This window comes from Stegostoma tigrinum, chromosome 16 (assembly GCF_030684315.1).
Source record: "Stegostoma tigrinum isolate sSteTig4 chromosome 16, sSteTig4.hap1, whole genome shotgun sequence".
In the NCBI taxonomy this organism is placed as follows: Eukaryota; Metazoa; Chordata; class Chondrichthyes; order Orectolobiformes; family Stegostomatidae; genus Stegostoma; species Stegostoma tigrinum.
This window is the reverse complement of record NC_081369.1, coordinates 13,785,645-13,809,321: the sequence shown is the minus strand read 5'-3', so window position 1 is coordinate 13,809,321 and position 23,677 is coordinate 13,785,645. Positions and strand designations below refer to the sequence as shown.

General features: G+C 44.0%; 1 protein-coding gene across 1 annotated transcript in view; it reads right to left on the bottom strand.

The window, feature by feature from the left end:
* Positions 1-22,257, bottom strand: part of LOC125459918 (uncharacterized) — a 79,977-nt gene extending 57,720 nt beyond the window's left edge. Inside the window, exons 1-10 of the mRNA XM_059651527.1 lie at positions 22,194-22,257; positions 20,371-20,501; positions 18,056-18,087; positions 15,060-15,160; positions 12,960-12,979; positions 8,916-9,035; positions 8,630-8,762; positions 7,647-8,093; positions 6,375-6,519; positions 2,847-2,994 (exon numbers count right to left, since the gene is read on the bottom strand). Coding sequence (XP_059507510.1) covers positions 2,847-2,994; positions 6,375-6,519; positions 7,647-8,093; positions 8,630-8,762; positions 8,916-9,035; positions 12,960-12,979; positions 15,060-15,160; positions 18,056-18,087; positions 20,371-20,501; positions 22,194-22,257 — 1,341 coding nt within the window. The remainder of the gene's footprint in view (positions 1-2,846; positions 2,995-6,374; positions 6,520-7,646; positions 8,094-8,629; positions 8,763-8,915; positions 9,036-12,959; positions 12,980-15,059; positions 15,161-18,055; positions 18,088-20,370; positions 20,502-22,193) is intronic.
* Between the last annotated feature and the right edge of the window lie 1,420 nt (positions 22,258-23,677).

The following is a 23,677-nucleotide window of genomic DNA, read 5'->3' as shown; positions in this document are numbered from 1 at the left end:
GCATCTCAGGAGCACAAAAGTTGACGTTTCGGGCCTAGACCATTCATCAGAAAATGGGGATGGGGAGAGGGTTCTGAAATAAATAGGGAGAGTGCGGGAGGTGGACCGAAGATGGACAGAGGAGAAGATAGGTGGAGAGGAGAGTATAGGTGGGGAGATGGGGAGGGGATATGTCAGTCCGGGGAGGACGGACAGGTCAAGGAGGTGGGATGAGGTTAGTAGGTGGAAAATGGAGCTGCGGCTCGACGTGGGAGGAGGGGATAGGTGAGAGGAAGAACAGGTTAGGGAGGTGGGGAGGAGCTGGGCTGGTTTTGGGATGCAGTGGTCGAGGGCGAGATTTTGAAGCTTGTGAAGTCCACATTGATACCATTGAGCTGCAGGCTTCCCAAACGGAATATATGTTGCTGTTCCTGCGCACTTTGGGTGACATCATTGTGGCACTGCAGGAGGCCCATGATGGACATGTCATCTGAGGAATGGGAGGGGGCGTTAAAAATATTCCCAACTGGGAGGTGCGGTTGTTTATTGCGAACCAAGCGGAGATGTTCTGCAAAGTGGTCACCAAGCCTCTGCTTGGTTTCCATCCCCTATTCCCAATTCCTTCACCTCCGCTGCATCTGCTCCCAGGATGAGGTATTCCACTCCCACACATCCCAGATGTCCGCGTTCTTCAAGGACCACAACACCACCCCCGCAGTGGTCCAGAATGCCCTTACATTTCCCGCAACACCCCGCCCCCGCAATAACCGCCCTAAAAGAATCCCCCTCGTCCTCACTTACCACCCCACCAACCTCTGGATACAACGCATCATCCTCCGACACTTCCGCCATCTCCAATCTGACCCCGCCACCCAAGACATTTTTCCATCCCCACCCTTGTCTGCCTTCCAGAGAGACCACTCTCTCCATGACTCCCTTGTCCGCTCCACACTCCCCTCCAACCCCACCACACCCGGCACCTTCCCCTGCAACCGCAGGAAGTGCTACAAATGCCCCCACACCTCCTCCCTCACCCCCATCCCAGGCCCCAAGATGACTTTCCATATTAGACAGAGGTACACCTGCACATCTGCCAATGTGGTATACTGTATCCATTGTACCCAGTGTGGCTACCTCTACATTGGGGAAACCAAGCGGAGCTCAGGGACAGCTTTGCAGAACACCTCCGCTCGGTTCTCAATAAACAACTGCACCTCCCAGTCGCAAACCATTTTAAGTTCCCCTCCCATTCCTTAGATGACATGTCCATCCAGGGCCTCCTGCAGTGCCACAATGATGCCACCCGAAGGTTGCAGGAACAGCAATTCATATTCCGCTTGGGAACCCTGCAGCCCAATGGTATCAATGTGGACTTCACCAGCTTCAAAATCTCCCCTTCCCCACTGCATCCCAAAAGCAGCCCAGCCCGTCCCCTCCCCCCACTGCACCACAAAACCAGCCCAGCTTGTCCCTGCCTCCCCGACCTGTTCTTCCACTCACCTATCCCCTCCTCCCACGTCAAGCCGCACCTCCATTTCCTACCTACCAACCTCATCCCACCTCCTTGACCTGTCCGTCCTCCCTGGACTGACCTATCCCCTCCCCAACTATACTCTTCTCTCCACCTATCTTCTCCTCTATTGATCTTCGGTCCGCCTCCCCCCCTCTCCCTATTTATTTCAGAACCCTCTCCCCATCCCCTTCTCTGATGAAAGGTCTCGGCCCGAAACGTCAGCTTTTGTGCTCCTGAGATGCTGCTTGGCCTGCTGTGTTCATCCAGCCTCACACTTTGTTACCTCCGATTCTCCAGCATCTGCAGTCCCCATTATCTTTGTTCTACTACTTACTAGCCTCATCCTACTTCCTTTTCCTCTCCATCCTCCCTGCACTGACTTGTCCCTTCACAAACTCCCCAACTACACACCTTTATTGGCTCCAATCCTGCCTCTTTGAACTGTCTGTCCCCTGTCCTCCTATCTTCTCCCTTCTTCATCTTCTATGCACCTCCCCCTCTCTCCCTTCTTATTTCAGAATCCCCTTCTGCTACCCCATTTTTGAAGAAGGGTCTACACCTGAAATGTCAGCCTTCCTGCTCCTCCAAAGCTGTTCAGCGTGCTCTGTTCATCCAACTCTACACTTGTCATATCAGATTGCACCTCAGTGCCTAGGCTGCATCAAAAGATCAGTGAATGCTCCCTCCATTGAGATCTCACACCAAGTGTACCACATATTCTTCAGGCATTCAATGCACCAAAACCCCTATCACTCACCACCAGTGATACTCAGTTCTCATGCTGAACGTTCACATTCTGCACCAAACATGCCCCATCCAAACCCTTGCCATTCACACACGCGCGCGCATATACAGACACACACACACACACACACACACACGCATACTACCTACAGTGTGGAAATAGGTCCTTCGGGCCAACAAGCCCACACCATCCCACGGAGCATTCCTCCCCAGAACCATCCTACTTTCACGCACCTAATCCACACACCCCTGTACACTCTGGGCAATTTAGCATGGCCAATTCACCTAAACTGCACGTCTTTGAACTGTGGGAGCAAACCGGAGCACCCAGAGGAAACCCACGCAGACACGGGGTGCATGTGCAAACTTCACACAGACAGTTCTCCAAGAACAGAATCGAACCCAGGCCCCTTGTGCTGTGAAGCAGCATTGCTAACCACTGAGCCACCGTGCTGGCTATCTTTCTAACAGTCCTATTGACCTGTCGCAGTAAGACGCTTGCATGAACCCTACTCAGGAGTTAATTATTATGGTAACATGATCAACGTGCAGATATTCTCATCTTTTCATATTCTATTATTTTTAAACACTGCATTGCGAAAGGTCTTACCCAAGAGAAATTGGCAGTAACCTGAAATTCTAAAGAACCACTCTGACGCGGATTGATCACAGCAGCTTTGACATTAGGAAGTACAAAGGTTTTACTGTCCATCGTAAAATCCATTTCCTTCAGGACCTGACGTAGATCAGACTCCAGTCTGGAGAACAATCAGGCAGTTAACATTGAACTGGATAAGAAACACAGCGATTCACTCTGTAAGGTAGACATTCACTTAATTATCACACATCAGTCTCTCTCTTGAAACAGAAGCAGTGAATGCTGGCGAAACGCAGCTATCTACGGGGAGAAAGCAGAGTTAATGCTCCAAGTCTGGCAACTCTTCATCAGAATGCATCAGTCTTTATCGTGATTGTAACCACTACATATGCTGAGATACAAATTATTCACATTACTTTCAAACGTTTCACAAAACTCTCCCCTGAATTGTCCTAAATCGAAAAAATCAGTTTTCAATTAAAACTAACTCGCTCAGAGTTTGAACCACATCCTCCCGCAACACATTCGTGTTTCCTCTGCATACTTAAGTTCAAATTCACCCTCATTTCCTGTTTTGGACCATTTCAGAGGGACAATGGTAGGGGTCATTTTATAAACCAATTTGTATTTTCCAGCTCACTCGGGCTGAGGGGAGACTTGAGAGAAACATTTACAACCATAACAGCACCAAACAGTCGAATGAGAGCATTGTAGCCATTGGCAGGAGCTCGATAACCCGACATCAGTCATTCAAGGTGATTGGTGGGAGAAGCAATCGGGGTGTGAAGCCAAACATTTTCATGCAGTGAGTTTGATGAAGATGCAAGCAGAGCATGTTGCTCTGTTACCTTACTGCCATGTTCTGTGTGAGAATAAACATATTATAATAATTGCTAAGAAGTCTGCCCTGAGTTTCTGTTAAACACCAAAACTCCCACATTAACACCAGCTCAAACACAGGAACATCAATGGCGCTGCCAGTCTTAGATGGGCACAGTTTCTCGCCAGATGAATCTGAAGAACTATGAGAGAAGATTAAACCAGGAGACAAGGCTCTGAAGGCATTGACTGAATGGCTTCCCCAAAGTGAGGGGAAGTTGTTGAAGACTGTAGTGATTGGAACAATGATAGCCAGGTGGATCCCATAGAGGATGAGTTCCCTGATTGGGGCTGTTAACCTGGCCCAAACAGGGAGTCCTGGCTGACAGATATAAACAGGAGTGTTGGGGGCTCTGTTCACTCTCAGAGCCGGCTCTGAGCCAGCTCGGTCAGTGTCATGTGCTATGCCCATGGAAATACAGGGGGCCTGGGTGATGGGATATCAGCTTTTGTGGAGTTATTTCAGTCGTGATGAGAGAAAATCATGACCCTGAAGATATTCGCTCGCAACAGCTCTCATTGAGTTGGGGATCGGCATATCTGGCATCATGCCGCTACTTGGGAAGTTTGACTTGTTCGATCTTGCTGACACAGGCTGGGCACCGTATGTGGAAAGAATACATTTTTTCTGGGCAGACAGGATTGGAGACAGCAAAAAGCAATGAGTAATTCTCCAGCGAGCATGTGGACCCACATCATTTTCAGTTATTTGGAGCCTATCATTTCCTGAGATATCAGATGCTAAAATCTTGCAGGAGTTGATGGATTTAGTTCAAGAATATTACAACCTTAAGTCTCCTCTAATTCTCAGATGTTATTGGTTTTACTCGACAGGCATATGACTTTGGTTCCACCTGAAGTGAGATACTGAGAGACCATTTGGTGTGTGGGAATAATGGTGTGACCGTGCAACAGCACCTGCTAGCTGAAGACCAACTGCACCCCTATTGTTGTGTTATGGAGGCTTTGCAAAGAGGTCAATGCTGTGCCTGAATGAGGAGCTTGGACTGATGTAACCTTATCCAGATGCGCATTGCAAAACCAAAGTGGATGTTACAACCAATAAATCAGAAAGGAAAGACTGGCGGAGAACCCAAATATAAGATGGCTTCAATTGCTCAAATAGGATTAAACTACAGTGTCCGCAACAGCCACTGAGACTTTGAGGAACAAATGTTTTGGCAGATTATGGAAAGATGCAGTAAGAACAGGGTTATCGTAGTGGGTGACTTCAACTTTCCCAATACGGACTGGCACTCCCTTAGAACCAGAAGCTTAGATGCGGCAGAATTTGTTAAATGCATCCAAGAGGGTTTCTTGAAACAGTACGTGGTGAGTCCAATTTGAGGAGGGGTCCATCCTGGACCTGGTGTTGGCTCATCAGCCCTCCCAGGAGACTCACCATTCAGTGGGACAGCATTTTGGAAACAGTGATCGCAACTCATTACGCTTGAAGATAGATATAAACAAGGATAAGTTAGGATCTTGCGAGAAGGTACAAAATGTAGGGAGGATAAATTACACCAGCCATAGACTGGAGCTAGGCAGTGTTAATTGGGAGAAGCTGTTATCAAGCAAGACTCCATTTGACATGTGGGAATTGTTGAAAGAGTTCAGTTCCATGAAGGAGAAAGGAGAAGGTTGGCATTGGAATGATGGCAGAAAGGTTCCTTATTCTCACCTCCTTGAACCAGCTCAATGAATAGATTCAACATTGGAACAAAGTGAGGTTCAGGCTCTCTTCCACTGACTGCAGGGCAGTGAGTGCGGTGGAGGAGAAGTACCAGTATCATATCTCTCTCGATTTCTCCAGATTGCCCCATGTACTCCATGCTCAAACAAAGAACAAAGAACAGTACAGCACAGGAATAGGCCTTTCGACCCACCATGCCTGTGCCAACAGACACAACCTTTCTAAACTAAAAGCCTTTTGCCTCCATGTGGTCTGTGTCCCTCTATTCACTGCCTGTCCCTGTCTCTGTGGAATGACTTCTAAACATTGCTGTCATAGCTGCTTCTACCACCTTCTCTGCCCATTCCAGGCACGTATCATCCTCTGTGTAAAAGCCTTGACTCACATCTCCTTGAGCTTTCCCAATTTCACCTCTAACCTGTGTTTCCTCGGAATAAACATTTCTATTTGTGGAAAAGGACTCTGACTGTCCATTCTATCGTTACCGCTCATCATTCTGCATGTTGTTTTGGCGTTGTACTCTGGCTAGCCAGACTTACCAAATTATTTTTTTGCTGTCTGAGGGCAGACCACATCCAGCTGGGATGTCTCCCTCCCTGAAGCTGACCATGGAGTTCAATCTCAATGAAATGGCAGGATACACCACTCAGGATCCGTTTGTAGTGGATCTATGAACTGGAATTAAAACATCTGAACTAAACACACAACACAATGTATTGTAACTTTTCTTTCATTGGAAAGAAAAACATTGAAGTTGAAAAAACAGCTTTGAATTAAAAAGGGTTAATTTTATTCACTTGTGAGGAACCTCAATATCGCATGAACAGCCTCATGTTTACTGAAGCAGGAAGGAACAAGAACCTGGCAGGGAACCTGCTTAATCCTCGGGTAAAATATGTCTAAAATGTGTCCTTTCTATACATCACCTGTCAAACATTTTTCTCAAAAAAAAAGCTGTTATCACTTACCTGACTGAAGAACTCTCATTACATTCCTCCAGGATTCTGTTGGTCAGTAACATTGCATAGCGAGCATCATTTACTGTCAACTGCCCTTTGTTTGTGAGTTCATTCAAGTTGTTTTTCTGATTTATGCAATCAGCAAATGGTGTTTCTAACAGGAAGGATGAGGTTAGAAAGAAGAGTGAAACTCAAAATTTCAATATCAGTAAAAATATTTTGAATTTTGAGAATTTGGATATGTTTGCTTGCAAATTCAGTATCTTGTTAAAAAGTTGCCAACGTTTCGATTTTGATAACAATTTTCCTGGTGGTGTGAAGTGATCCTCGCTGAACCGATTGTAACCTGTTTGTGTAAATCCAGAGTCAGACCCAATGTGTTGCTGGAGGGAAGGAAAGTGAAACTCATTGGAATGGTCACCATTCACCACTTTGAGATCACTCCACATGAAACGTGAATTCAGTGTGGTGTCCAAACAGGTTTAGGTTGTGTTTCACTGGGTCCTGGGCTATTTTGAAAACTGACATAAATACTGTGCACATGTTTGTGGCAGGGTCACAATCCTGTTCATCTCCTATCATTTTGCTTTCTAGTACGTGGGAAACATTTCTGTGCACACGTCTCCTGGCAGGCTGCTGTAAACAGGAGTGTCAGGGGTCCTACTCGCTAGCTGGGTCAGTGTCACGTGTTACGCCAGTGTAAATAAAGGGTGACTCAGTGACAGGATACCAGCACCGTGGAGCTATTTCCAAAGGAAGCTTGGAACTGGGCAAGTAAATCACTTGTGCTCCTGATGGAGTATTGGGAGCATAAAACTCTGAACATCGATCCTGATGAAGACATAAAGACTTTATATCCATTGTAATATGGTGAATCGTCCAATTGTAATCATGCTCAAAAACACCCTTCCGATTTATAAGATCAATATTTAGCTCGGTCTAACCATCCAGAGTGGTGGAAATGTGGTGGACAGCATCATTGTCTTATGCACATTCTTTGACAGACTGACATTCATATCGAGGGCAGGAATATTCTGCCTGATCGGACCATCCCCCGGGATAACGGGGAGGTATACATTAGGGGAGGCTGAGGTGCACAGAGCTGAGGACAGACAGCAGTTTGGTCCCCCACCAACCAATCATATTTTCACCTCCTTGAGGTTCTGGAGAAACAGAGAAAGCCTGGGCCTATATTTCTATTTTATTCTTTATCTATGATAAATCATAGAGCTTTTTAAAAATATATATGATTCACAATGTGTCATTTATTATTCTACTCACCACACGCTCCTTCAGATGCAGTAAATTCCAAATAAGAAGCTTTTTCCATGTGAACAGGATGGAAGTTGGATTGATTTACGTAAATAATGTCTCTCAGCCATGGTGAATTATTGTGTGAAGTGTTAGTGGTGAGAGTGAAACGTTGGCAACATTTCCCTTCAGTGGACAAGGCAGCTGAATATGACTTGACAACATCACCTCGCGTTATGTAGAGTTGGCCAACGTGCCCTTTCCAAGTGATGCAGATTTCTGATGAAGCTTCAGGTGTAGTTGCTGCAGTATCTTGTGTGCAGGAAGATCGACCCTTCCCCATGAGATGAGCTTCTATTTCTAAGCCTGTTGTGTTTACGGACACTTTCAGTGAACATGGGCCTGGGCCAATGTAGTGACAGGATTTATTAATGGTACTGTTCACGTTGCCACAAAATGTAAATTCACCGACTATTGCTGCAAAAACAATCACAAGATCAGTGCTAATCGACCACGTGAGAAATTTTCTAAGAAGTTTTTAAATTTTACCCTCTGACTTTGCTGGAAAATTGAGGGAAATCCCATACAAATTGCATCATCAGGAATTAGTAATCAGCTAAAACATTTTAGTTCGACATAGCACCTTCAGAATGACATAAAGTTCCAATGCACTTCACTGGAGCACTCGCTAACAAAACTTTGATGCCATTGTCATGTCATGTTGATATCAATAAAACAAAGGCTAAAATGGTCAGACATTTTTATTGGTCGGGAGTACACGACAATGGAGTCAAGTTTTGCCAGACGCGCTGGACATGTCAGGTGATGGGGAAACTGCAACTTCCAATTTAGTTTTGATTACCACGGACCATGCTCCCTTGACTGAAGTCCTGCTCCATGTTGAACAACATTTGGAGGAAGCACTGAATGTGGTGAGTGCAAAAAAATGGAGGGGATTTCAATGTCCAGCTCTGCACTGATTGAGCCGGACGGGTCCTAAAGGACATAGCTACTGGACTCAGTCTGTGGTAGGTAGAGAAGGAAGTAACAAGAGGGGAAAGCATGCTTGTTCTCAGCCTTCCCAATCTGCCAGCTGCAGATACGTCTGCCCATGACGGTATCAGGAAGAGTGACCAGAGCATAGTCCTGGTGGAGACAAAGCCCTACATTCACATTGTGAATAACATCCACGTTCAGGGTTTGAGTGAAGATTTGTAGCTGGGCTGCTGGTTGTAGATGTCGGTGTGTTCACTGAGCTGGGAGGTTTGATGGCGGAAATTTCATCCTCGTAGATGTCACCTGGTGAAGGGATGAAATATCTGTGATCAAACCTCCCAGCTCGGTGAACACATCAGCATCTATAACATCCATTTGTTGTGGGGCACGATCACTTTGTGCTAAACGGGAGAGACCTTGAACCTATTGAGCAACACAAGACTGGGCATCCATGGGGTGCTGAGACTTTCAGTGAGAGAATTTCAGATGATGGGACTTTAGTGATGAAGGGAACGGGGCCAATGAGTAGACAAAAAGTGATAAGATGCTCAAGTTGGAGAGAGAGAGAAATGGAGAGGATTGGAAGGTGGTAGCTGCAGGGCTGAAGGGGCTAACTGAGGGAGAGGAGGTACAAGACCAGGATGGGAAGTTTAAATTTGTGACTTTGGAGAGGAGATGAGGGTGCAGGTCAATGGGACCTGGATGTTTATCAAACAGGATTTTGTTCAGGATCGGAACCCAGTTGGAGGGACTTGGATGAACTGTGATTTGCACAGGGTGGTAGCAGAGGGATACTAGGAAAATCAGGAAGATGGAACTGCCAATGGGATGAGAAAGAGTATCAGCTCCAGATGAAATGATGTCAGAGCAGAAATGAGGACATTACAGATGTGGACATCGGGAGTCTTTGCGATCGAGAGGATGTGGGTTCAGAATCTCAAATTGGGGTAATTGGAACACAGTTTGGGAACAATTTCGGGTACAAGACCTCAATTTAATTTTATAACTTTGATGAAATGAGCTAGGCTGAGATTTTGCACTGGAAGATGATTGCATGTTTAGAGTGTTCGCTCTACTCCCTCCTGCTGCCAGATCTGTTCACTTCCTCAGCCTGAGCCGGTCAGTAACGAAGCAGCTCAGGAACACAGTCTCATGTAATGTGCTGTTTCTAAGGAAGACCTTCATAAGACTGAATGACTTCGCTGCTGCAGAACTTAATGGGCTTTAACTGGACGAATTTTCAGGATTCAGGAAGGTAAATGAAGTTTTCTAATCTTTTCATCAGCTTTCGAACTTATTGTATACAAGGTGTGTAAGGTGAATCAGCTCCCTTTTACTTTCAATCCCATCTTACTCAGCTCCAACGAATGTTATTTGTTTTCTTTAGCATACAGTGATGATCCTTTAATGAAAACATAGTTCAATAGAAAATGAAGGAGCCCATTGTCAAGCTTTCCTTGAATAAAAAGAGGATATTTACGACCCTCTTGAATCAAAACCAATCATTAAATTGAATACATGTACAAGCACGCATTCACACACACACACACAAACTGGTACACACACACACACACACAAAAACTGGTACACACACACACACACACACACACACACACACACACACACACACACAGTGGTAGAGACAGCGAGAATAATAATTGTGCAGTTACGGAGAATTTAGTCTCCTTGGGGTATTAGATTCTTCAGCTGAAATCAGATTTCAGTGATTGACTTTTATCCTCAACAGTTGCGGAATTTGTAGATCATTGAGTTCTTGGTGATCACTCCCTTCTCCAGTTTATGTTTTCACTGGTGCTGTCTCTGAGATGATGATAGAAAACAGAAAGGGGGAGAGAGGGAGAGGGAGAGGGAGAGCTCTAGCCCGTATTGCAGAAATTCACGTTTCATTCTCTTCCTCCTGATGCTGAAAACCAGCGTTGAAATACTGTACAAAGAAAATCCCTAGAGTATGGGGCAGGCCATTTGGCCTATCAAGCCCACACCAAACCTCTAAAGAGCAAACAAACCCCGACCCACCCCATCCCTACATTTCCCTTCCTAGACACGATGGGAATTTTAGGTTGGCCAATCCACGTACCTGGCACGTATTTGGCATGCGGGAAGAAACCGGAGCACCCAAAGGAATCCCACACAAACTTGAGGAGAACATGCAACCTCCAGAAAGACAGTTACCCAAACCACTGAGCCACCATGTTCATTGTTTATTCCAGAGTCTTGATCCATTGTCTTTCCAAGCTGGCTAATTGATCGGTCACGTTAACATCGTTTGAAATCTTAAAATCACTGAATCAAACAAAAGGTGAAAATTTCTTGTTGACTCAGTTGCGAGATTTTATTTCTTCAGGTAAAGTTGAAATCTCAATGTCAATGGGTTTGTTTATTCCACATGGATCTCATGAACCTTGCCCAAACTTAGAGCAGGTGGCCTTGCAGCCATTTTAGATCCATGTTTCTTCCTTTCTGTAAACCCTGTTACTCTCAGAAAGGTCTCAGGTAGAACAAGCAGATGTTGGAAATGAAATTCTCATCGGCCCTATTTGTCGCTGTCATTACTTACTGCAGCATTTGTCTGATATCTTTTCAGGAAGAGAGGCTGTAATGTTTAAATTTTTAACTTAGTTGTCCTTATTTTTCTGCTTTCCAGCTAACATTCCGCACATTGGTATCTTTGTACCGAAGGTGGTGCTGCTAAGTGGTGACTTCTGAACTTCTGACTGAAAACAACAAATGCTGGAGATCACACAGGGTTAGGCAGCATCCGTGGAGAGAAAGCAAGACAACGTTTTGAGTCTCAATCGCACTTCACATCAGCTCTGATAAAGAGTTATCTCGACTTGAAATGTTAGCTTGCTTTCTCCCTGTAGACACTGCCTGACCTGCTGTTCACTCCAGCATTTGCTGTTTTCAGCACAGATTCCAGCATTTGCGGTAATTTGCTCTGACTTGTAATCTTTTCACTTTTCTCATTTGAGGACATGTGGCAATAACCCTGATTCAATTCACTAAATCTAATTCAATATCTTTATCTCTCTAATCGCCTAACTTTGTTACTTCACCTTCCATTAACAGTATTTCCCATTTTTCTATCCTTCCTTTCAATATCAATTGTGGGAAACGTACAGAAATCACATTACACTAAGTTATGAAAACAAGGTCTAATGTTCATGTTGAGATACACAATTCATCTCATTGGGTCACCAGCCTAATATAAGCTTTGAAATAAGATGGGATTTGAAATGAAGTCAAACAAAGGAAGTGCTGACAAATGGATTACCTTTTCCAATGTGAAAGCTGAAGAAGTAAAAGAGAAGACATTGACAGCTCATCAGTCTATGACAGGGACTTGCTTTGAGAGGCATCTTCCACTGGATTCCTTCTCTGGAAAATCAACATTGTGAATATGAGAGCACAGCGTGAGTATCACACAAACAATATTACTCCCAAGCTACGTAGAATTAGATTGAGCGAAATGATGACATCTCATTGGGCCAACATGCAGTGACACTAATGGAGAGGATGTAGCTCCCTCTTGAAATCACAATCATTGATCGCTGAATATGTTTGGGGAAATTTTTGAGATTTTGACAGCGAGAAATGCTCTAATGGAGTTGTCAGCCTGCTGGGGCTCAGCTGTGAGTGACCAAGTGAAACAGGGACCGAGAGAGGCTGAGGGCAGCTCATCTGTCCTTGTTAGCTCATGTCCTGAGCAGACCAGAGACTGGAAATAAAAACAATGGTAGTCCAAGCTCTAAATTAAACATAAATGTTTGGAACTAATCAGTTTGGATTGTGCTGTGACTGGAAGCAACTGGATCTTGTTGACTACGAGAACCTTGGTTCATGTTGTTAACCTGAGCCAGTCAAGAAAGCCTGGGCTTACCAATATAAACAGGAATTAAAATGCTTGGTGTGTGTGCAGGCCCTAAATGTTCCATGTGGGGAAATAAATATAAAGAGGAGGTTTAGAATCTCCACAGTTCTGGGGCCTGACTCCAAACTGGCTGGCCACACCCAGTGTACTGTACACAAGTAGACACAAAGGGTGAATTGGTGATGGGGCACCAGTCTCTGTGCAGTCATTTCAAATTGATTGTCACCGTCCATCATTACTTCAGTTATAAGTCTGAGTTGTAATTCCTTCAGGTTTTTTATGAATCTCAGAGCTGGCTTGGGTATTGATGTGGAAAAGCATGTGATCCAGAAAGTTTATGTGACATTTGATCCATCCTTCCTTCTGCTTGCTCTTTTCTGTAGTCATGTGAAGCTAATCCCACTGCCTGGTTCCTTCTCCACTGCCACTCGTCATTCTCCGTTTTACATACTCACCTCCTCCTTCCCAGGTGGTTCTGGATGAACAGGGAAAGAGCCAAAACAATATTGGAGCCACAGTATGACCTCAATCTTCATTTCCACATGTTTTTAACCATTCAGTGCCAACTATTGTGAAAAATATATGGAACAGATACTTGCTCCTCTCAACATATGTTGTATGGATTTGTGGGAAGATTAGGAGTCAGTTGTTCAAGTTAGAAATTGGGAATAGGGACAGAGATTATTAGCTGGAATTCGGAGTTCAGGTTGGGAATCAGGATGGCTGATGTGAGTTGGATTTTGGTGCGGGGTTTGCGAGTTGGGGTTAATGCTTAGTGGTTTTAGTTAAGGAGTGGGGATGGTATTATTGCTACATGTTTATCCCAGTGAGGGAAGGCACCTCATTATGATGCTAGTTACTGAAAATGCCACTGGTGCCAAAGCTACTGATTCCCAAAACATTCTTTGACGTAGTACACAATGGATAAAACAGTCTACAGTGCACGAATTGAATTAGGACAGAGCATTTAGAAAGGATTTTCAGAACGATCCTAAAGAAATCATTTTCAATGGTCTGAACAATATGAAAATAACAACTCAACAGAGTACACGAGTATATACCTGATACAAGAATGGAATTGTTTAAAAGTTTGAAGCCAGGATTTACAATACATTGGTCACATCTTTCCTGGATTTCTGAGTTGACGCCTTGTGGCTGAAAGGATGTACATTCATTCATTGAAAAATATTCAAAAAGAAGATATTAATAATGTTAGGATTGATCCCGGTTTCAAAAATAGAAGTGTTAGAGAAACCCAAACTGCGCAATCGGAAATGGTATTTCCAGCGAGATATTGTCGATGTACTTGCAGTACTTCAACAGTCAGGGTGAACACAGAATATGGCTTCAACTAAATAACTGAATGTGGACAAAACGTTCCATTGAGGAAACTTGCGTTTTCCGAAACATTAGTTACAATTTGTAACGAGTCAACATTTGTTCTCGTTCAGACAGGCAGCATGCAAACTACACACCATCTGTTCACTTCAATAATGTCAGGGTGCAGCCCAGCATTGAATCTGACAGCACAATCAACAGGGGGACAGTAATGTGTGGGGTTAACCCAGAACTCTATGAGACCTTTCCTCTTCGAGGTAACCACAGTGTATCCACACCGAAGCAAAGTCAAAGCACCCGAGCGCTGAGTGTTATGTTGGATGGCGGTCTGTTTAAATGACTCTGTTGGGTGTTGGGCCCTCACCCACCAGCTCACCCACAACCTGCCCACACATCTGCCCTGACAGGAATGGGCCCGAGTGATATTCTGCAGCCCCTGGCACTACCACGACTCAATTAAAATACTCGTCAAAAAGGCTGAGCTCATCTCAATAGCTGAGTGACTCAAAGAATGAGAAACGTTAGGAGTAATCAGCAAAAGCAGCAAAATGAAAACAAAATCCAAGAAATGTGTTCATGCCATGCCACTGTCAGACAGGAACGAAGGGTCCAATATGGAGGATGGACTTAGCAAACACTTTCCATGTTAAAATTGCACTGATGACACCAGAATGACTGACATGTTTCCCTTTCAGCAATATCTTCTTGGGGAAACTGGAGTTAAAGTACCGTCTGTACAATCAGCAAGTCCATGAGCAACAATGCACGGTTCAAAGAAGAATGAGCCGATCGATATTTATCTGAAATTGAACAGGGAGCCAATATGACAGAATATCAAATATAGAAGTCAAAATGTAATGGTAAGTCCATGTCAGACCTCAGGAACATGGACAGTTCAAGTGCACCCATTTCATGTTCACACCACAGCCTGTGTCAGAAACATTCACTGCCCTCTGCTCTAAATTACTCACATTGGAGAGTGGACCCTCATCATTTTGAGACACAGATATCAGTCTAGTCAGAGGGACACTAAACAAAACCAGGAACCAAGAAACTGCAACCCTCCAATTCTATAGCATTGAGACCGCTTTCCCATAGTATCAGAAAGTTCACACAGTGACTCATGATTTAAAATGGACAGCAGATCAGTATTTGCTGTCCTCAAAAATTCATCCTGATCTGGATCGAAGACCCAGCCTTTGTGCAGTGTGGATTACCATGTGGCTGAGTCATATTGACATCCACAGAAAGTAGAAGGAGTATTACTGAGTTCATACAGTCCTCACTCCAAATCTTACACAGGGCAGCGTAGGGGCTTCTGAAAACACAGAGCAGGTAGGCACCAGGTTTACACCCAAAGTTGCGCACCAATCCCACCCCCAACAATGTGATGTCCTCCTGCAGGTCCCACTAACCCTGGCAGGGTCAGTGTTGGAAGGAACTGCAAAGCACAATAACAGACCAAGAAACTCAGCAACAGTCTGTACAGCTATCCATGAACAGTGCACAGACAGAGGTTCATAAAAAACTTCACCAAGAATGTTCTCCTCCTTACATTACAAAATCTCCATTGTATCAAACCACATATTTATATTCAGAAATTTACAAAAAGCAGAAAAATATACAATTACCCTTTATGTTCCTAGCACAACATCGAGTGTCGGTCAGTTTCATTCAGGAAGACTAAGTTAATGACAATATATTAAAACCAGTTGGTTTACAATTCACATTCTACTTTGTCAGTCTTTATTTAAATAGTAAAAATATACAGATTAAAAACATGAATAAAGGAATAGCAACTCCTTACCTGTGGGTTGCAGGTCCTGGACAATGAAAAACTGACGCTCAATGCAGGAATTCTATATGTACTACACATTTGCCTATGCAGATACTTTCGAATTGATAAGCAGCTTTTTTGCTTTCCTGGAAATTTTGGAGATGAGTTCTTTATGCATCAGCCTCATTTGCAAGTAAATATGAACAAATGTGGCAGCAACATTCAAATTCTGATCTGGGCACAGACCTACAGGAAAAGTTTTCCATTGATGGATCTAAAGAATATGAGGAAATGTTGAGCCAAGTAAGAGGTGAATCCTAATATGTCAAAGGCAGTACTGCCTTCTGATGTTATTGATCACTGAGGTAACTGATGAAGTGAGCCACACTTGGGCCACACTTCAATGTTGTGTCAGTCTTAGAGGATCATTCCAGGCAGTGAATGTCCTGTTTGGAGGAGGAGCGCATTGGGTATTGAAATAATGGGCAGTTAAGCCACATACTACATGGATGTAAACCTTCATTGAAAGAATATTTAAAAAGATGGACTTGTGAGTGTTTCCAATGCCAGCAGTTACCTTTGACTCCCAGGACAGAAAATGGGACTCTGACAGAGAGAGCCTTCCCCGTGTGCTACAGTCAGCGAGACAATGTTTTTTCCATCTGTTTCTTCCATATTTTGAACTGCCCCAGTCAGATATCAGACACTTTGCTGCTGTCGACCACAGAAACAGCAAAAGGAGAATGCATGACCTGATACAGTGAACGAGCATCAGCCTGGTGAGGTGGCAACACACCAACAACTGATATTTACACAGCACCTTTCACAATGAAACATCCCAAAGTGCATCACAAGATGCTTGGAGGGAGGAGGGAAGGCAGTAGTTTGGAACGAGAGGAGAAATCGATTGTTGGGGGGTGCGAATGGGACACAGGTTAGAAAATACAGCTGTGTAATGTTACCCCAATTCACTGAGCAGGATGAAGGATGGACTGGAAGCAACAATGAAGATGAGAAAGGGGAAGATCAAGGATCGAGGGAAATGAAGTAATATCCAGCATCCGTTACTTACATTGGATGGTATCAGATACCTGTGCTCATCCTCCGTCTCCGATAGATACAAAGGCTGACTCTTTGGATTTGGTTGCAGTCCATCTGCGACAAGATTAAAAACTGTGAGCTGGGCAATGGGAAAGTGACTCAGCTGCTCCTCCCTTGATCGTGAGTCAGCCTCGAATGTGTGAGGTTCGAATTACAACCTGGTCTTGTGTTGAAGGAATAACCTGTACAAAGTAAATAGTGGTGAATGAGCATGAAATTAACAGTTAGGTCGAACGTTTTGAATGCAGAGAGCACTGTGGCTGTTGGCACATATTAGGAAATAGGGAGCTACTTATGGTTCCCCTCCAATTAAAATTAGCACAGAGTTTGGAAAAGTTGGGAGAGGATGAGTCCATTCCATAAGTTCATGGTGAAGTCACCAACTCCTAATGGCGCATTGGACAGTGAGAGAGGCAATTGGTGACGGTTCAAGCTGAGGCACAGACAAGAAGAGAGATTGAGAAAAGCCCTTCATGGTAAGCTCAGCTGTTGGAATCACTCAGCATTGCAAAGCAGCTCTCCAGCCAACAGACCGAACTGACCCCCATCATCAAAGTTCAAGCATGTTTCTGGGAACTTTGAACAGCACAGGCTCGGTGCTCTGGACAGGTCAGAAAATCACCAGAAGTACTGAGATACTAAATAACGAGAGAGGGGACTGTGACGATGAGGTGACCACTATGTGTTTACCCATTTCGAAATGGATGGTCATCTGAAGGAATAGAAGGTGTGGACAGAAAGGCAAGACCTGCCTTTTGAAAGGGGTTGATCAAATAACCAGAAATAAGGGGCACGTTGACAGATCTGAGCACTGTATCGCAAAGCATGATTGGTGCAGTATGGAGCAGGACCAGATTGGGCTGAGAGGATCAGTGGTGAGAATAAATCCTCGGGGAACGAAATGTAGGACTATTATTTCAATTTTTTTTCTCCAAAGAGTTGCAGTTGCTAAAATATCAGTGTAAATATTGCAGCTGCTCTACACTATAGCATTCAGACGGTACGAAAGGATCAGGTCAGAAGGTTGCTGTTTGAATTGAATGCAGTATTTAAAGAAAGGGTTTGTGTTTATGTTCTTCTGTTCATTTCTCGAAATATCCCAAAGATCCTTGCAGCATTTGTGAAGTCCAGTCACAGCTGTATAACTGAGATGCAGCTGCCATTTTGTGCACAGCATGATCCCAAAGAGTAATGACTGGACAGTTCAATACTGGAGATATTAACTGAGAGATAAATATCAGCCAGGAAATCACAGAAATATGAAAATAGTTATCATGCAGAACGAGGTCATTAAATCCATCGAGTCAGTGCCAGCTCACTGCCTGAGCAACTCACCTTGTTACAGACCCAACCTTCTCCCCATAGACCTGCAAATAGACAATAGACAATAGACAATAAGTGCAGGAGTAGGCCATTCAGCCCTTTAAGCCAGCACCACCATTCATTATGATCATCCACAATCAGTATCCTGTTCCTGCCTTATCCCCATAACCCTTGATTCCACTATCTTTAAGAGCTTTAAGATCTTCAAGAAAAAAATATTTTCTTTTCGGGTAATGAACAAATTCTCGTTCAACTCTGACATTCTGTTACAGTCCAGAATTTGGGTACTCGCCTACATGTTCATTTTATCGTCTTCACTTCCTCCAATTTTCAACTGAATCAGTTTTATCGCCGATTCGCAAACAATTGGATACATTGGTCTTTGCTCGTTTGTTTCACTTTTTCATTTCTTCCTTGCAAAGATTGTTGTTTCAAACTATTGAATTAAGGAACAACACAATGGAACCCAACAGAATACGATACAAATTCAAAACAATTTGATACTTTTCAGGCAAGTTCAAATTCGGATGTAATAAACAGACCTGGGTGTGTTTGTGAAAAGCTGAGAATACTTTCAAGCAGCACTCGAGTTTAATATGAGGTGGGAGGGTATCATAGCAATGACCATAGCTCTGAATTACTTACAGGTAGTGAACTTTAAGAGCAATTTGTGTTTTTTTTAATACAAAAAGTTAATAACCCAAAAGATGGCTGAGCATGAACAGTTAACATCTTTCCAGGACAAGTCCCGTGTTGATTAAAATGAGTCCTGAGAGGAACAATGGAATTTCACACCTGAAGAGTATTGCGTCAACTTCAGACAGCAACATGTCAAAGGGAAAGGATGCCATTCACAAACCTGAACTGTGATCTCCATGACCACAAGGTGTAGAGATGGATGAAAACAGCAGGCCAAGCAGCATCAGAGGAGCAGGAAGGCTGATATCTCAGGCCTAAACCCCTTATTCTGAAGAAGGGTCTTGGCCCGAAACATCAATCTTCCTGCTATTCTGATGGTGCTTGGCCTTCATCCAGCTCTACACCTTGTGATCTCAGATTCTCCAGCATCTGCAGTTCCAGCTTTCTGTGTGAGTTGAGTCCAAGACTGCAGACATGATATGCGGAAGGACAGGTTGTCCTGGGTGAAAGATCAGTTTTATTTGAATAACCTTTGCAGAGATGCACAAGAATGGATGTGGAAAACCAAATGCCACCATTGGTCTCTGTGCACTCCTGGGCTGGATTGTGTTTTGAGATGCACCGTGCCAGTGTGCTGTGAAAGGACACAGCTGAGACTTTCCATTGAATACTGCTGCAAGTGCCCGTAAATAGACACAAACGCTGGGATCTTACAGGGTGTGAGTGACGGGGGTTATGGCGAGATGAGAGCTGAAGTCAGTGATTCCATTCCAACATCGACATCACCTCGCTACATTGTGTTCACTTTCCTGAAGTGCCACAGCAAGATTCTTACTGGGCAGAAGTGAATTCCCAGTTGGTGCTCATCATTGTTTGTTAAACAGCTCGCTACAACAACTCACCTCCCCAGGGGTTGCCATCTCACCAAACCCACCAGACATGACATAGAAAGCATGGGAACCAACTGGGTTCATGGTGGGTTCAATTCACTGTTTGCTCCAAAACACATCCATCTTGCTCACAGAACAAATTGAAGATGAAGGCACAGTTCATGAGCTCCAGCCAATTCTAAACTGTTCAAAGATGCTGCCAGACCTGCTGATTTTTTACAGCGATTTCTAGTTTTGTTTCTGATTTCCAGCATCTGCAGCTGTTTTTGTTTTCTCTTTATTTCATATTAATTCAACTCGTTTTAAAATAGTTGTGGAAAAGGATAGGCCTGATCCACAGGTTAAACTTCAAAATTGGAGTAAGACCAGATAGGAACTTTCAAAAGTGGACTGGGCGTGGCTATCCGCGGGCAAAGGGATGGCTGGAAATGTGGAGGCCTTCAAAAATAAGGTAACGCATGTTCAGAGACAGTCTGTCCTGTGATGTGAAGGGCAAGGTTAGGGGGCGTGGGGAACACTGCAAGAATAATACAATGGAGGCTCTGCTCAAGAAAAGGGAGGAATATGTCAAATATCAACCGCTGGGATCATGCAAATCCTTCGAGGACTATAAAGACAGTAGGAGTATACCTAAAAAAGAAATCAGCTGGGCGAGAACAGGAAATGGGATAAATTTGTTAACTAGGATTAAGGAGAATCAAAGAAATTCTAAAAATACATGAATAGCTAAAGAGTAACCAGGAAGCAAACCGGGACCCTTAAAGATTAACAAGGATGGAAAGATTGGAACGACAGTACATGGGTGAGATAATAAATGAATATTTTGCATCGATATTTATTATGGCGAAGGATATCGAAGCCAGGGTACTTGGGCATATAAATGGAGATGTCAAAAGTGTCCACATTATGGAAGAGGTGGTACTCAAGGTCTTAAAACACATAAAGGTTCATAGATTCCTGGGACCTGATCAGGTACATCCCAGAACTTTGTGGGAAGCTAGGGAAGAAATTGCTGGTCTAGATGGGCTTCAGCAAGGTGTTCGACAAGTTTCCTCATGGTAGACTGGTGGTGGTAGAGAGTAGTTTTTCACACTGGAGACTTATGAGGTGTTGCATTTTGGAAAGGCAAACAAGGACAGGAGTTATACAATTAATGATAGGGCTCTGGGGAGCATTGCAGAACAAAGAGACCGAAGGGTGCAGGTGCATAGTTCCTTGAAAGTGGGGTTGCAGGTGGAGAGGATGGTAAAGAAAGCATTTGGCACACTTCCCTTTATTGGTCAGTGCATGGAATGTCGGAGTTGGGTGGTTATACTGAAGCTGTACATGACATCGCTGAGGCCACTTTTAGAATGCAGCATTCAATTCTATTCTGCCTGCTACAGGAAGGATGTTGTTAAACATGAAAGGATTTTGAAAAGATTTGCAAGGATGTTGCTGGGATTAGAGGGTTTGAGCTATTGAGCAAAGCTGTTTCAGCAGGGACTATTTTCCCTGGATCATTGGAGGCTGAGGCATGACCTTGTTGAGATTGAAAAACTCATGAGGGGCATGGATGGGGTGAATATCCAAGGTCTTCTTCCCAGGGTTGGGGAGTCCAAAACTAGATGCTGTAGGTGGAAGGTGAGACAGGAAAGATCTAATAGGGTCCAGAGGGGCAACTTTATCCTGCAGAGGGTGTTGCTTATATGGAATGAGCTGCCAGAGGAAGTGGTAGAGGCTGGTACAATGACAACGTTTCACATCATCATGAAGTGGGGACTTGCTGAATGTAAGTCAGAAACAATGGCTCACAGTTAGCTCAGACTGAATGGAGCTGTGAATAGGTAAGTTCAACTTTATTGTTATTCTTTGTCAAGTTGATTGTTTTTGTGCAAGGAGCTGTCACATTGGTGTGTGAGTGGGAAATACTCCCCCAAGTTTGAAGGCAGAAACGAACATTGCAGAAACAGTCGGAAAGAAGAGCAACACTTCTCAAAGAACATGGATCATTCCAAACAGGAGGATGGACTTCAACTGTAAATTGCACAAAGACGCACATGTGGGAACGTAGAATGGCAGAGAGCATTATTGAGGACTTTCCCCTCAATAGACTAAGTGGGGACTAATTGCCTTAAACTCAGCACATGACAGGTGATCACTTGGCTCTAGAGGGTTGCATTCACTGAGTAAACAATAAATTGTGGTTGTTAATAAGAGTGAAATCAATGCAGATACACCAGTGGAAGGAATTTATAGTTAAAAGAAAGGGAGGTTGAGAAGAGTATGAGGGGGAGAAGCTACCATCAATTCCAATAGAAACAGGAAGGTTTCTGTCATGGACAGAGGACACTTGGCCTTTCATATCTGCAAGGCTAAAGAAACGAGCCTCCTGTTGTTGTCCCACTTCACAGCATTTGCTCCATTCCCATGCAGGCTAAGGCTTGAGGTACATGTCCAGATGCCTCAAAAATTATTTGAGGATTATTGACTCTGTTCCCCATTCGGACAGTGTCATCCAAACTCTTACACTCTTAATGAAAACATTTTTCCTCAACTCCCCTCAAATCTTTGCCCCACTCACTTTAAGTTTGTACCCTCTTATCACTGATTTCTGCTATATTTCCGACCTCACCCCATACCTTGTGTCATATTTGTCCAGGTTAAATTCCATTTGTAACTTTCGCGGCCAGACGACCAGCCCATTCCGTTAATACTTCTCTCTCTACGTTTATCACATCCGGCATATCATAATCATCCTCATCTACAATGTCAGCATCACTTGCTTGTTTGTTTAGACAATGACAATATATGAAGAACCAGAGCAATATCTGTCACCCTTGTGTACAAGTTACTTTTCTCATCTTTTATTGAACTTACTCTTTCCTCCATTATCCATTTACTATATTAATAAAACGTCTCCATTCACCTTGATTTCACTTGCCAATATTCTCTCATGCACTCACTTTGCTTCCCTAATGTCCTTTTTGATTTCTCCTTTCCAGCTTCTACACATCCCAGTTTTCTACAGTGTGAGTTCTCAATGTCCGACATAAATATTTATTTCAGTCAGATATTGATTAGGCATGATGGGACACACCTTTGTAGCAGGTGGGACTTGAACCCAGATCATTCTAGCACTGAGGAAGGGACACTGCTACTCTGCCACAAGAACCCTTGGTATCAGACATAAGCTGTCATTTCGACCTTACTTACTCCATTGTAAACTCTGTAACATCTTGGTGGGGGGGCGGGGGGGCAAGGCTTTAGATTTGGCCATCGTCCCCTCTTTTCTTTGTGGTAACAAGTTCACTCTAAAATCCCTTCAAGTCCCACCTCAATGAATTGCAGTGAGCTCACACTGATTCACCTTCAAAAACGTGTTTCCACGTGTTTCCACCACACTTTTTATAAATCATTGCTCAGCTTATTCACATTGGCTGCTCCTCTCCCATTAACACCAATGCTGATTGATTGTTAACAACTGCGCCCACTACAGGAAAGGAATATCTGCTCCACCTGCTTTTCATGTGGACTCGGCCATTTTGACTTCTGTTGTGTATGAGCTTGCATGGATAAAGTTCCAATATCACATTCTTGTGAGTGGCTTGCAGGCTGCTTCTGTCAGAGAACATTTTACCCCATCCTTCATGTTCCCCTTTGTATTGCTGCCCATGGGCCCCCAATGACCTTAGGATTTCTTTGAGCCCCACCTTCATGTTACAGCTAACATGCCCACTTCTGACCCATGGACAATGAATTTGCAAACTCGAATGTCCTTGATGGCCTTGCATGATTGTTTCCTGTGAGAGCCAGCACCCCACCCCCAAATACATGCTTCTTCTCTTCAATCTCTCCCTGGATGAGCATCATTTCCCCCAGTGACTCTATGCAATGAAAGCCACCCCTAGGCATGAGTTGCTCACTTACCCCAGGTCACCATGAGCTGTCCCTGAGAAGCCCCCAACTGATATTGAGCAAAACCTGAGAACTGAACATGGCTGAGCCCTTAGGTCTGACTTGGAGCAAAAGCTGTGACTGCGCTTGGCACAGTCCCGACCGATGTCTCCATTACACCCCGACTGATCTCCCTGTAACCTCTGGACTGGCTGCCCTTGACCTTTGG